The sequence below is a fragment of the Bos taurus genome, chromosome 21 (genome assembly GCF_002263795.3).
Source record: "Bos taurus isolate L1 Dominette 01449 registration number 42190680 breed Hereford chromosome 21, ARS-UCD2.0, whole genome shotgun sequence".
Classification (NCBI taxonomy): Eukaryota; Metazoa; Chordata; class Mammalia; order Artiodactyla; family Bovidae; genus Bos; species Bos taurus.
This window is the reverse complement of record NC_037348.1, coordinates 57,142,131-57,154,167: the sequence shown is the minus strand read 5'-3', so window position 1 is coordinate 57,154,167 and position 12,037 is coordinate 57,142,131. Positions and strand designations below refer to the sequence as shown.

The 12,037-nt window shown below is 50.3% G+C and overlaps 1 protein-coding gene across 2 annotated transcripts in view; it reads right to left on the bottom strand.

Moving 5' to 3' along the window:
* SLC24A4 (solute carrier family 24 member 4) overlaps nt 1-12,037 on the bottom strand; it is a 195,910-nt gene that overhangs the window by 50,573 nt on the left and 133,300 nt on the right. For both annotated transcript variants that reach the window (XM_005222242.5, NM_001193088.2), the window contains exons 4-9: nt 10,822-10,896; nt 7,981-8,065; nt 7,352-7,455; nt 6,488-6,562; nt 3,743-3,768; nt 1,191-1,244 (exon numbers count right to left, since the gene is read on the bottom strand). In XM_005222242.5, coding sequence (XP_005222299.1) covers nt 1,191-1,244; nt 3,743-3,768; nt 6,488-6,562; nt 7,352-7,455; nt 7,981-8,065; nt 10,822-10,896 — 419 coding nt within the window. The remainder of the gene's footprint in view (nt 1-1,190; nt 1,245-3,742; nt 3,769-6,487; nt 6,563-7,351; nt 7,456-7,980; nt 8,066-10,821; nt 10,897-12,037) is intronic.

The window sequence follows — 12,037 nt, the reverse complement described above, 5'->3', positions numbered from 1 at the left end:
AGGAGACCTTTAAAGACAATTCTGCAGTTTTGACAGCTTACCATCCATTTTTAGAAAACACAATACGTGTTTTATGTCAGCGTGGGGATTCCTAGTCTCATAAACCTCAGTGGTGTTTTCTTTTTTAATTATCTGCGGAGGTGTGAGGAGAAAGTTAAAAATCTGAATGTGGCTTAGCTCATGGGTAGCTTTTTTTTTTTTTTTTTTTTTTCAGTTGTGGAAAAATACATCTGACATAAAATTTTCTATTTTAACTATTTTCCATTTTCAGGCTCACGTTTCGGTGGCCATAATTACATCTGTAAGGTGGTGCAACCGTCGCCACTGTCTAGTCCTCAAATTGTTAGTATCTCAAACAGAACGGGGTCGCACAGAGTTGGACACGACTGAAGTGACTTAGCAGCAAACAGAACTCTGTTCTCATTTGTCAAGGAATCATTAATGATGCCCTCCCCCAGGCACTTGGTAATCAGGCTCTCATCTGCTGCCTGCCTCTAGGAATCTGAGTCTCCTCAGCACCTCACAGAAGTGGAGTGGCCCAGTATTTGTCCTTTAGTGACCTGACTCCTTTCACTCAGTATCATGCCCTCAAGGTTCCTCCACATCAGGCATGAGTCATACTTTCCTTTTTATGACTGAATGCTACTCATCATGGGTAGTTCTGAGATGATTCTGACCGGGGGAAGCTTCCAGAGGGCCTCATGGGTGCACACCCCCCACCCAGCGTCTGCACCTTTAGAACTGCCTGCGGTACCCTCTGCAGTTGTGCAATGGTGACAGCCTGCAGAGGTGGCATTTTATGAGTCTGGAGAGATTGCAGCTGCCTGGCTTTTTTGAAAGAGTGGGATTAATTTATCAGGGGATTTATAGAGACAGCAAACAAGAGCAGTCACCCTGGGGCCAAGGCTGTGGAACACGGTGGGAGAGAGGTCCTTGATTGTTATTCAGGGAGCGGCCTAGCCTCCCGCCACCAGCCGCCCGCCCCGACCCAAGTGTGGACAGTACCGTTCAACAGAGTCTGAATCTCTCTCTCCCACCTTGGCTGCCCCAGCGGGGTGTCCCCTGGAGAAACAGGGTGGCCAAAAATGACCGAAAGGGCTGACCGAGGTTTTCTTCTGCCTCTGATGAAAGGCTGCAGCGGGGTGTGGAACCAGGGGTGAGACAGCCCAGGAGAGGAGAAGGGCACTTACTTCATGATCAGGATGTAAAACACATACAAGACGATGAGCACCAGGCCTTCCCACCTCAGAGAGAGAAAGGAGGCTGGTTAGAACCAGGGAAGCCCGCGGCTGGGGCTGGGCATGCCCGACACGGCAGGTGGGGCAGGGCGGGGTGTCCTGTCACCTTCCCTGACCCAGGACTCAGGCCGGTGAATGAGCCACCCAGCCCCAGTCTGTCCTGCCATCTGGCACTCGCTTGGTAACAGAGAAGGCTGGGCTGGGGTCTTCTCAACTACAGGGGCTCTGCGGGACTCAGGACGAGCTCCTCTAGCTACCTAGAAAAGGGAGGAACCACCTCATCCCAGGGCTTCCTTGGTAGCTCAGCTGGTAAAGAATCTGCCTGCAATGCAGGAGACTCCGGTTCGATTCCTGGGTCAGGAAGAACTTCTGGAAAAGGGATAGGCTACCCACTCCAGTATTCTTGGGCTTCCCTGGTGGCTCAGACGGTAAAGAATCCACCCGCAATGTGGGAGACATGGGTTCGATTCCTGGGTTGGGAAGATGCCCTGGAGAAGGGAAAGGGAACCCACTCCAGTATTCTTGCCTGGAGAATTCCTATGGGCCGAGGAGCCTGGGGGGCTACAGTCCATGGGGTCACAAAGAGTTAGACACGACTGAGTGACTAAGCGTAGCACCTCATCCCAGGGAACGGAGGGGAGTGGCCAGGGGTCATGCAGACCTGACCCTAAAGGGCCCTGTGGTCACGTGAGATTCTGGCCAGAGACCAGAGGAGCTAGGCGTGCAGGTGGGAAGGTGCCCTAAGAACTGCCTGAAGAGACAGGCTGGGCACAGTAGCCTCTTGGGTAGAACATGAGGTGGGGTGGGGGTCTTTCTGGGGTGCACTCTTCCTGTCCAACTCCAGAAGCAGCATCCAACTCCACACGTGGTAGGGATTTCTGTAGCTCAAAACACAAGCCTCTGGGTAGTCCCATGGCTTAACTTGTTGGGTCATCTGAGACATGTGTCCTGAAGACCTACTAAGTGCCCAACATGAGCTGCAGTCATCTTGGGGAGCTCTTCCTCTGCTGACAGAGCCCAGAGCCCAGCAGAACGACAAAGGGGTTTGTCGATGATCTGACCACCCCCTCAGAATTCCATCTACAGGTGAGGAAGAGGAGACCCAAAAGAAAGAGACTTTCTGGCTCACAGGTGGGGTAGACCCAGAACCAGCATGCTCTGGTCCCAAAGCATGCAGCTGCTCACGTCAGGCCTCATGAATACATTCCCACAAATAATCACATACAGGAAACAGATCTCAATCACTGTCAACGAAGAGAATGTTTTTATGGCTTGTGGAAAATATTGGGTTGGCCAAAAAGTTTGCTTGGGTTTTTACCATAACGTGTTATGGAAAATACAATGTGATGGTGAAGCTCCAATACTTTGGCCACCTGATTTGAAGAGCTAACTCATTGGAAAAGACGCTGATGCTGGGGAAAATTGAGGGTAAGAGGTGAAGGGGGCGACTGGATGAGACAGTTGGATGGCATCACTGACTCAATGGACATGAGTTTGAGAAAACTCAGGGAGATAGTGATGGACAGATAAGCCTGGAGTGCTATAGTCCATGGGGTTGCAAAGAGTCAGACATGACTTAGTGACTGAACAACAACAATAACATCATGTGGAAAATCTGAATGAACTCTGGCCAACCCAATACATTCATGCCTTAAAGGTTAGAGTGGAAATATCAACCTTCTCTTTAGAAGTTTGTGCCTTTTGTATCTTAATTAAGAAATCATTTCCAACCTCAGAGTCATAAAGATGAATTCTATATTCTACCCTAAAACGCTTTAATTTTGCTTTTTGCAGCAAAATCTTGAATTCCTCTGGGATTTATTCTTATATAAGGTGTGAGGGATTCTACATGGATTCCTTGTTTTTGCAGCACCTGAGGCTGCCCCCCTCCCCATCCCCATCTCTCTGCCTTGTCATGATGCCCCAGCCCAGAACTGGGCCCGTTACTGCATTCTCGGTTCCATATTCCACATTGGCCCATGTTTATTCCTGTGCAAAACATCATACTGTCTTCATTATTTTAGCTTTATAAAATATCTTGCTATCTGGCAGGGTGGGAATATTAAGGAAAACACTCTTTGTCACTTTGAAAGGATAGATAAAGGTATGACTGCTTAGAATGATACCCTTTAGGGGACGTCCCTGGTGGTCCAGTGGTTAAGAAGTCACCTTCCAATGCAGGGGTTGTAGGTTCCATTCATTGTTGGGGAACTAAGATCCCACATGTCACAGGCAATTCAGCCCATGCACCACAACTAGACAGCCCATGTACTCCGGGGCCACACCACAAGTAGAGAGAAGCCCGCGCACTGCAATGAAGATTCTGTATACTGCAACTAAGACTCTATACAGTCAAGCAGAAATAAATATTACAAAAGAATGATAGCCTTTTTTACTTTCACAAGTTCTTATGTTTGTAAAAATAATTTTTAAAAAGATTCAGTGAACCCAACAAACAAGGATACTAATGAAAAATGAAAAAGAAACAAATGTTTAAAACTTACCACATAATTTCTTCATCATATATGAACTGGGAAGGCAAAAGAAACAAGAGTGGGGGACAGATTTACTCCAAAAGAAGAACAAACACAGACCCCTAAGTACCGTGCGGTGATGCACACCAGCTTGCTCTGATTTTCACAGAAAGCTGGCACCTCTCTCTAGGTCTGGGTTTCTCAAACGTAGAAGTGACCCTTCCTTAGTGGAAACCTTGGTCTGCAGATGCTGCAGGGTGAGGCCTAGTGTGGGTCTCCAAAGAGAACTGGTCTGGCCTTCTGATAATCCAAGTAGCCACAGGGGCCCATCTGCAGGGGTCTACCCTCATTAATGGAATAGGGTTGCTGAAATCAAGAATCTTAAAAACTGAAAAGGTATCTCTGTATGTATGTTTGTGCCTGCATATCTATCTATCTATCTACCCCTCCCTCCCTCCATCTTTGGTACTTCTGTGTGGGGTAGGATGGGGTGGGTGGGGAGGAAAGGGTGTCATTGTCTTAAAAATAAAGAATAAGCCCTTTGGAAGCTCTGAGGACAAAGGACCCACTTGTACCACTTGAAAGGAGGCTGAGGGTGATGGTGAGGTTGCCACAGCTTCATAAGAGGGCACTGACATTGCCCAACAACTCCACCCAGCATCCCCTATGTGGGATGCAGACAAATGATGCCTTTGTGGTCCTGGGAGGCATCCTGTAACTGCCCCGGCCAGGCCCAGTGCACACAGGAGGGGGCTATGCCCACCAATCAGATCTTGGAGACATCGGGGTCCCTACACACGATGCCAGGACAGGCCACGGGCTGCAGTCTGGATTTGGGCCCACTGCACCCTCTGCTGGTTGTCAGGCGGGCAGCACACACAGGATCTGCTTTGGGAAGCCACTCGGACTGGGTCATCCTGGCTGGGCACTGCTCTGAGGTTCCCCAGACTCAAGGCTCTGAGGAAGAGGCAGAGGGGAGCCTGGTATCACCATCTGGGGAACTTGGGGGACACGTATGGGGACAGTGTCAGTTTTTTATCACCCAGTGGAAGGCTACTGGCATTTAGAGGATGAAGACCAGGGACACCAGTCAGTCTCGAACATGTAAAATGTTTCTCCCAGAGGAGTTATCCATATTTGACAGACATCTTATATGTCCTGCTAGATATTTAAGCCAGCAGCAAAAAAAATGACCTGAGCCTTGAACTTAACTCCATTTTATAAATCAAAGTATTTTTGCACAGTTTTAATAAATACTTAATTTTCTAGTGAGTTAGCTATCATGCAAGTGGAGAGGGATGACTGTACTTGGCTCAGTTTAGGATTTTATCAGGAGTCATTCACAATTTCAGAAAATTCCATCATCAATGTCAACACCACTCATGGGGTGGCCAGTCCAGCGTATCAGCCTGCACTGGCAGCCAGAGGGCCTGGAGACTTCCTGTGTGAGGGCAACAGATTACATCACTCAGCGTTCCAGCATCTTCCTGCCCAAACAGTTACACACTAGATGTATTCTTTTATATGCATTACTTGTGCCTTTTATGATATGCTTTCGGGCATTATGCTGATTTGGTAAAATCGTATATAGGTAAATTGTTTTACCTCTAACTTTCATTTTTGGGAGTGTGGTGGGCAGTCTCTCAGATACCTGACATTCAAGCTCCCCTTGGCATGTGGCCTGATCGTAGGGATCTGCTCCTAACAGAATATGGCAAAAGTGAGGGCTGTCACGTCCGAGATTCGGTTACAAACAGACTGTGGCTTCCATCTCGGCACCTCCTTGCCCTTGCTGGGAGGGGAAGCAGTCCCCAGTGATGTGAGCTGTTCTATGGACAAGCCTGAGGCCTGCCCACCACCTCATGCGGGATCTTGAAAGCAGATTGTTGCCCAGGGGAGCCTTGACGTAACTGTTTTCTGGACGGTGAGTACACAGATGAGAGATCCTCAGCCAGAGGGCTTGGCTAAGCCACTCCCAGATTTGATCCATAGAAAAAGAGGGCAATAAAAGTTTGCTGTCTTAAGCTGCTGAGTATGAGGGAAATTTGTTACATGGCGACAGCTAACTAATACAAAGATCACGGTTATCAAATCCAGTTGGCTCTAGATGTCCTTAGGGGGAGAACTATTCTAGAATACATTTCATACTCTGAGATCTGGGCATGCCACATGCATCTGCCCTCTTGATGTGACCTGCCCTCATTCAGTCACTTGAAAGCGCCTTTTGGATGGAAACTGCTCCCCTGTGGGTGACACGGTCCTCAGCAGTAAACTGTGTCACGGGCTTCACTGCCGTGTCACTGTCACATGGTATGCATGATGTCACCCCAGGCCTCAGGGGTCCCTGTTTCAGGCCCTCTGCTTTTTCTGCCCACATCCTCGCTCCCAGCTGCCTAACCTGAGGGCTCGCAGCTGGTCTCTCTCTTCCCAGCTCTGCAGTGAGCTAGGCAACCAGAAACTCTGCTCCTTGGGAAACTGGCTCTAAGTGAGGATCTGAAGGCCTCTGATGAGCACATTCTTAAGCTTAACTGCATCAACCATATGATGCCTGCTTTAGTTTTTTCAAGGCCGTTCTGCCCTCAAGGTGGTACCTGGATGTGCTTGATAACCAAGGCATTGGGTATGAGGTTTTTGGGACAGGGAAGCACCGTGGAGGGGAATAGGTCAACTCGACCACAGTGAGTGGCCAGCACACCCCAGGGCGGGGTGCCGTGGGTTCTCTGGTCATAGTGCCAGGGACAGGACAGTGGGGCGGGGGAGGGTGTGTTAACTCACGGCAATGAGCACGATGACAGACAGAGTGTAGTACACGGAGTCTCGGCACACGGCCCACCATGTCAGACGGACCACCTGCCGAGCAAAGGGCCGTTAGCGTCACCAGCTGGGGGGTGTCCCATTGCCCCCAGACCCCTGCAGCTGCAGACACATGCCCTCGGAGCTCATCTTAACTGTCCACCAGGACCACAGCGTGTCTGGCTGCTCCAGGCCACCTTGCTCTCTTGGTCATATTTGGGGACAGAAGGATAGTGTGTTCACATTCATAAGTAATGGCAAAGCTGCCCCCTGCTCCTTCACGGTGACCACATGGCATGTATACCAGGAGAAGCCATGTGGCTGGGGGAGGCCAGAGACACTCACTCTTCTCTCAGCGCTAGAACTTTCTGGGGGTGACTGGCTGCCTCCCTCTACCTCCCTGGCCAGAAAGAGCTTTCCATGAGCCCGACTCTCTGAGGCCAAGTCTAATGTCCCCCTGTGGCTCCAAGGATCAGGAAGATGTGATAGGAAATCAACAAGCCACCTTCATGCACCCATAGGGAGGCAGAAGACAGGCCCCAAGTAAGTCCAGAGTCTAGTTCATGGTCAGGGTTACAGGAAACGCTTCTTAAATATTTACTGCTGTCAAATAAATGTCCCACAACCCACCCCCGAGACCAGCCAAGGGGGCAGCTGACGCTGTTTCTGCTCTCAGACCCATGGGTGGAAGGAACACAGGACACCCCTGTTACACGCAAGGAAAGGGGCTTGGAGGGGACACCCCCGCTCAAAGCCACAGGGAGTTACAGGCATGGCTAAGGATGGGCCTTGGATCTCTCCCACGCTATCCCTATGTCATTTCATGAGAAGAGAGACACCACTGACCTGCCCTGCGAATAATCCACAAACTCCAATTATACACAGGATGTTGAACACAGCAGAGCCCACGATGGTTCCGACCCCAACATCTCCGTGGGTGATGAACACGCCTGGGAAGAAAGAGGCACAAACCTCATGTGCAAGCCCAGGCCTGCCCTTCCTCAGACCCTGGCCGGTTCCGTGTCCCCCACCCCATGAATGGACAGGACTTGTTCTTACTACCAGGGAACACCTGAGATGCTGGTGAGAACAACAAAACCAGAGGTGGAAGAGTCCTCAGGGACCCGCTACACCAATCCTCCCATTTTGGGAACAGCTTTATCGATAATTCACATGCTGTAAAATTCACCCATTTAAAATATCACTTTAGCATTTTCTGGTATAGTCAGAATTATACAATCATCACTGCAATCTAATTTTAGAACGTTTTCATCACCTCAAAAAACACCCATACCTGTGAGTACCCTACTCCACTCCACAGCCCAGGAGTGGAGTAATTCACTTTCTCTCCACGTCTCCCATTTTACAGATGAGAAAACTGACACTCAGAGCTGAAAAAACATGCCCACAAGAGTCTGGGCACCCAACCTGGGTTCTTCCTATATCCCATGTCTCAAGCTGATAGGATTTCTTACCAATAACAGAGGCAAACAGCTCTGGTGTTGAGCTTCCCGCAGCCATGAAGGTGGCTCCAGCCACATCTTCGCTCAGATGGAGTTTCTGAAACAGAAGTGACCGCAGACCCTCAGGCTGTACTGCAGGGGCAGTAAGCATGCCTACTGGCCACTTACGGAGAGCGCGGGGCACAGCCCCGCAGCCAGAGTCAAGCTTCAGGGCTGGTGGCCTCTCTTTGCTCATCCCAAGCATATGCCCTCCTCCACTCTGCCTGATGTTCGCTCACCTCGGAGTCCCCTCTCCCCTTCCTCCATCTGTCAATTTTTGTTCATTGTCTGAATGCTTAAATAGTCTCTCTTTGATGAAGACTTTTCAAAAGGGCCACCACGAGTCATCCACTCCCCCAGGGAAGAGAAGCTGAAACATGACTCATGCAGTGAGGATCTGAGGTCCATGTGCATGCTTCCCCCACTGGATGACAAGATGGGTCTTTCTCATCTTTGGATGCCTGGAACAGGAGCTGGGGATCACTGGGGAGTCTGCTAGTCTAGTGCCTGTCACTTCTGGTGCTCATGCAGACCTTGGGTACCATGTGAACATCAATACATCACGTTGTGGGATGTGGCAAACTCAGGTGCATAGCCTGGCCCCTGCATCCCAGAAGGCCTTCCCAATGGCAGGCTGGATACCTGGCTGCCCACTGCAATAGACCTCACCTCCTGTCCCCAGAGTTGAGTCTGTCCTGGGTAATAATTTCAGTGGGGGAGCATTTTTTTCTGCCAAGCCCTCGGACAGGGCTAGAACTATCTAAGCCCACTCTGCTTGGTGAGACCATGTTCTGGACACAGAGGCCCATCCTCTGATCTGGAATCTGGGGCTGGGGGCTTTGGGTGCTTGGGAAAACCATGGAAATTCTGGGTCCCCCTGAATGCCAACTTGAAGGTGCCTGGCTATGGTCCTTAGAAGGCCTCTGGGAAGACTGGCTCAGAGCAGGACTTGGTCTCCTCTAGCCCCCACCTCCCAAAGCATTCCTCGGGAGCCTGGGCTCTGAAGCCACTGAGGAATCCATTCCCTGGGCCAGTACAACCTCCTCAGTAAGCTTGCTATGGAAGGAGTCCTCAGAAGGGTTGGAGCTGTGGGTTTGGTGGAAAATTGGATGGGGGCATAGCATTGACCCCCCGCCCAGGCAGAAGCCCACCCACCCTAGCCCTGCCAAAGAGGAGATGTCACAGAGGTTCAGCCATCAGAGCACCTATGATAGCTTTTAGCAGAATCCAAACCATGCTATATCCTGTCCTGCCTCCTTCCTGCCTCTGCCTGGGTCACTCCTTCCCTCTGGAATGACCTCCTTCCACTCAGCTGGTGGAACTTTTCACTCCCAAAGCCTGGACCAAATGCCACCTCCTCCATGAAGCTTTCCTCGGTTTCTCCCCAGAGATGCTCCCTCCCTCCTTTTGAATCCTCAGTACTTTTGATGGCTCTCACTAGGTCCCTTCCATCAGCATTCCCTATGAAGCCAGGACCATCACCCTTGCCCACCTCTGTGTTTTTAGGGAGATGGGTAACCTCGTCTAGCATCTCCACTGAATGTGGTCCTGTGTCTATGGGCTTCTGTCACCCCAAAGTGGGCAGGGGACCCAATCTTGTTGCTGCGACCCACAACATATTCTGGGGTGTGTATTCTGGAAAGACCAGTTGACTGTTTTTCCTGAGGGCCTCCTCTGAAGAAGTGATAGCCCACCACTCCAGGGCTGCCTCTAGGTTGAACATTCAACTCTGACATCCCAGCAGCCATTTCCTGATTCTGTTCCTCCTCTGGCTCAGTTCTCTCACTGACAGGTGTCTTGGAGAAGAGCATATGGTTTGATCTGAGTGGGGTGAGAGGTCAAGTGTGGAGCAAGGGGAAGGCAGGGCCTTCGCACACTTTTGCCAGGTCACTCACCACTTAGTGAACTAGGTCAAAAGCAGCCAGTCCTCCTGGAGCTCAAGTAATGGGGACGTGCCCACCCCTAACAATCCATGTCCAACCTGCAAATGTCCCGACGACAGTATGGCTTCAAATAGCTGGGAGACTTCAAGTGGATAAAGTGCAGTGACACCCAGATGAGTCTGCACTTGTGCACGTGTGTTAAGTTGCTTCAGTCTTGCCCGACTCTGTGAGACCCTATGGACTGCAGCCTGCAGGTTCCTCTGCCCATGGGATTCTCCAGGCAAGGATACTGGAGCGGGTTGCCATGACCGCTCTCCAGGGGATCTTCCCAGCCCAGGGATTGAACCCACATCTCTTGTGTCTCCTGCATTGGCAGGCAGGTTCTTTACCACTAGTGCCACCTGGGAAGCCCCCAGTCTGAACACAGCAGATGCTAAAAACAGAGACAGTTTTCCTTCCTTGGCTAGAAGTTGAGGGAGGAGGGGGCAGGACTGGGAAAACTTAACAAAAGAATTAAAAGGAGGCAATGTCAGGCTGCAAAGGCATTCCTTGCCATTGCATCTCAGCATCTTCCCTGGGGACACAGAGCCCCACCTGGTACCTGTCACTTGCAGCTGGTTTTGGCAAATGCTCCCTAACTAACCAGCTTTGGCTTAACTACCAGTACCTGCTATGAAGCCAGAGGTCCTGGGTAATAATTTCACTGGGGGAGCATTTTCTTCTGCTAAGCTCTGGGGGAGGACACCACCCCCTAATTGTAATCTGGAGCTTCAGAGCGAGGCTTTGCACTAGCGATGCCAACTACTTGGCCTGACAACCTTCACTGCCAGAGTGTTCCCCACTTCTTGGCCTGGCACTGATATGCCAAGTGTCAGTCACCCCCAGCCCCCGACCCAGGCTTTGCCAAAGGTTCTAAGACCTTCCCACGCACCTCGCAGATCTTCTCTAGAGACGGAACAAAGAAGTCATCACAGACTATGGCCAAGGCGTAGAACATGTACAGAGCCTGCAAAGGAAACGGGGGGACAGCATCAGCCAGGACTCCCGCCAGCAGTGGGCGTGGCCAGGAATCCATCGCGCTCCACACCAGCCTGCTTGGGTTAGGAAAACTCCAGCACCACTGGGGTGTGCTTCTCCTCAATCCCCTCACTGGCAGATGGGACCCAGACAGGAGAAACAACCTGTTGAGCATAGGAGTGGAATAAAAGTCAGTCCACAGAGTCCTGTGTCCCTTCCTCTCTTCTTAAACAAGCAACCCTCTCTCTCCAACACACAAGTAGGCCCTCGACAGGCAAGATCCAAACCTCAAGGGCTGAGAAGGAAAGCATTTAAAACCATCACCTTAAGAGTTTAAAATAATCATCATCCTGATTTCCCCTCTTCGAGTTTTAGCAAAGGCATCATTTCCTGTCACCAACTGCCCACCTCCTGCCAAAACAGACAACTTGAGACCCAGCATTTCCTGGGATGCTGCTTGATGTTGGTCCAGGTTAAAATACATGAGCCACTGAACATTGGGAGGTTCACGGGACAGAATCCAGATTCTAGGGCTAATCCTGGGAATTTTTTGCCTTGTGATTTTGGATAAGTCATGTCTCCAAGTCTCATTTTCTTCTGTTTGATGACAGAGCAAGAACAGATCAGTAGTTTTTAGATGATGTTATCTGCAGAACTCCTCTCTGACCTGTCCACCCAACATGACTTTACTGAGCTCATCTTATATGCCAGGTACTATTCTAGCCATGAGGGATAAGGGGACAAAGATGCCAGGAAAAGCCTCTGCCTCTTTGTGGGGGACAAATAGGCAAATAAAGTATCTATCATGGCTAGGAAACAGCACGTGAAAAGGTCCTGAGGCAGGAGTGTGTTCGATGCATTTGAAAAACAGCAAGGACATTGGTGCAGGCAGAACAGATTGAAAGTAAAGTGGAAAACGACTAAGGTGAGGTTGGAGGGAGTGGCAAGGACCAGAATCTGTGTAAAGGAGATGCGATTTTATGCTGAGCACTGGAGGAAGCCATTTTTTTCTTCAGAGAAAAAGTGAGATGAATGCCCTATTCCCGAAAGAGGGAAAGGCTGGGCTGCTTCAGCTAAAATGGTGTGATATTCCAACAACTTTACAATTAATTGCATGCATGCAGGCATGC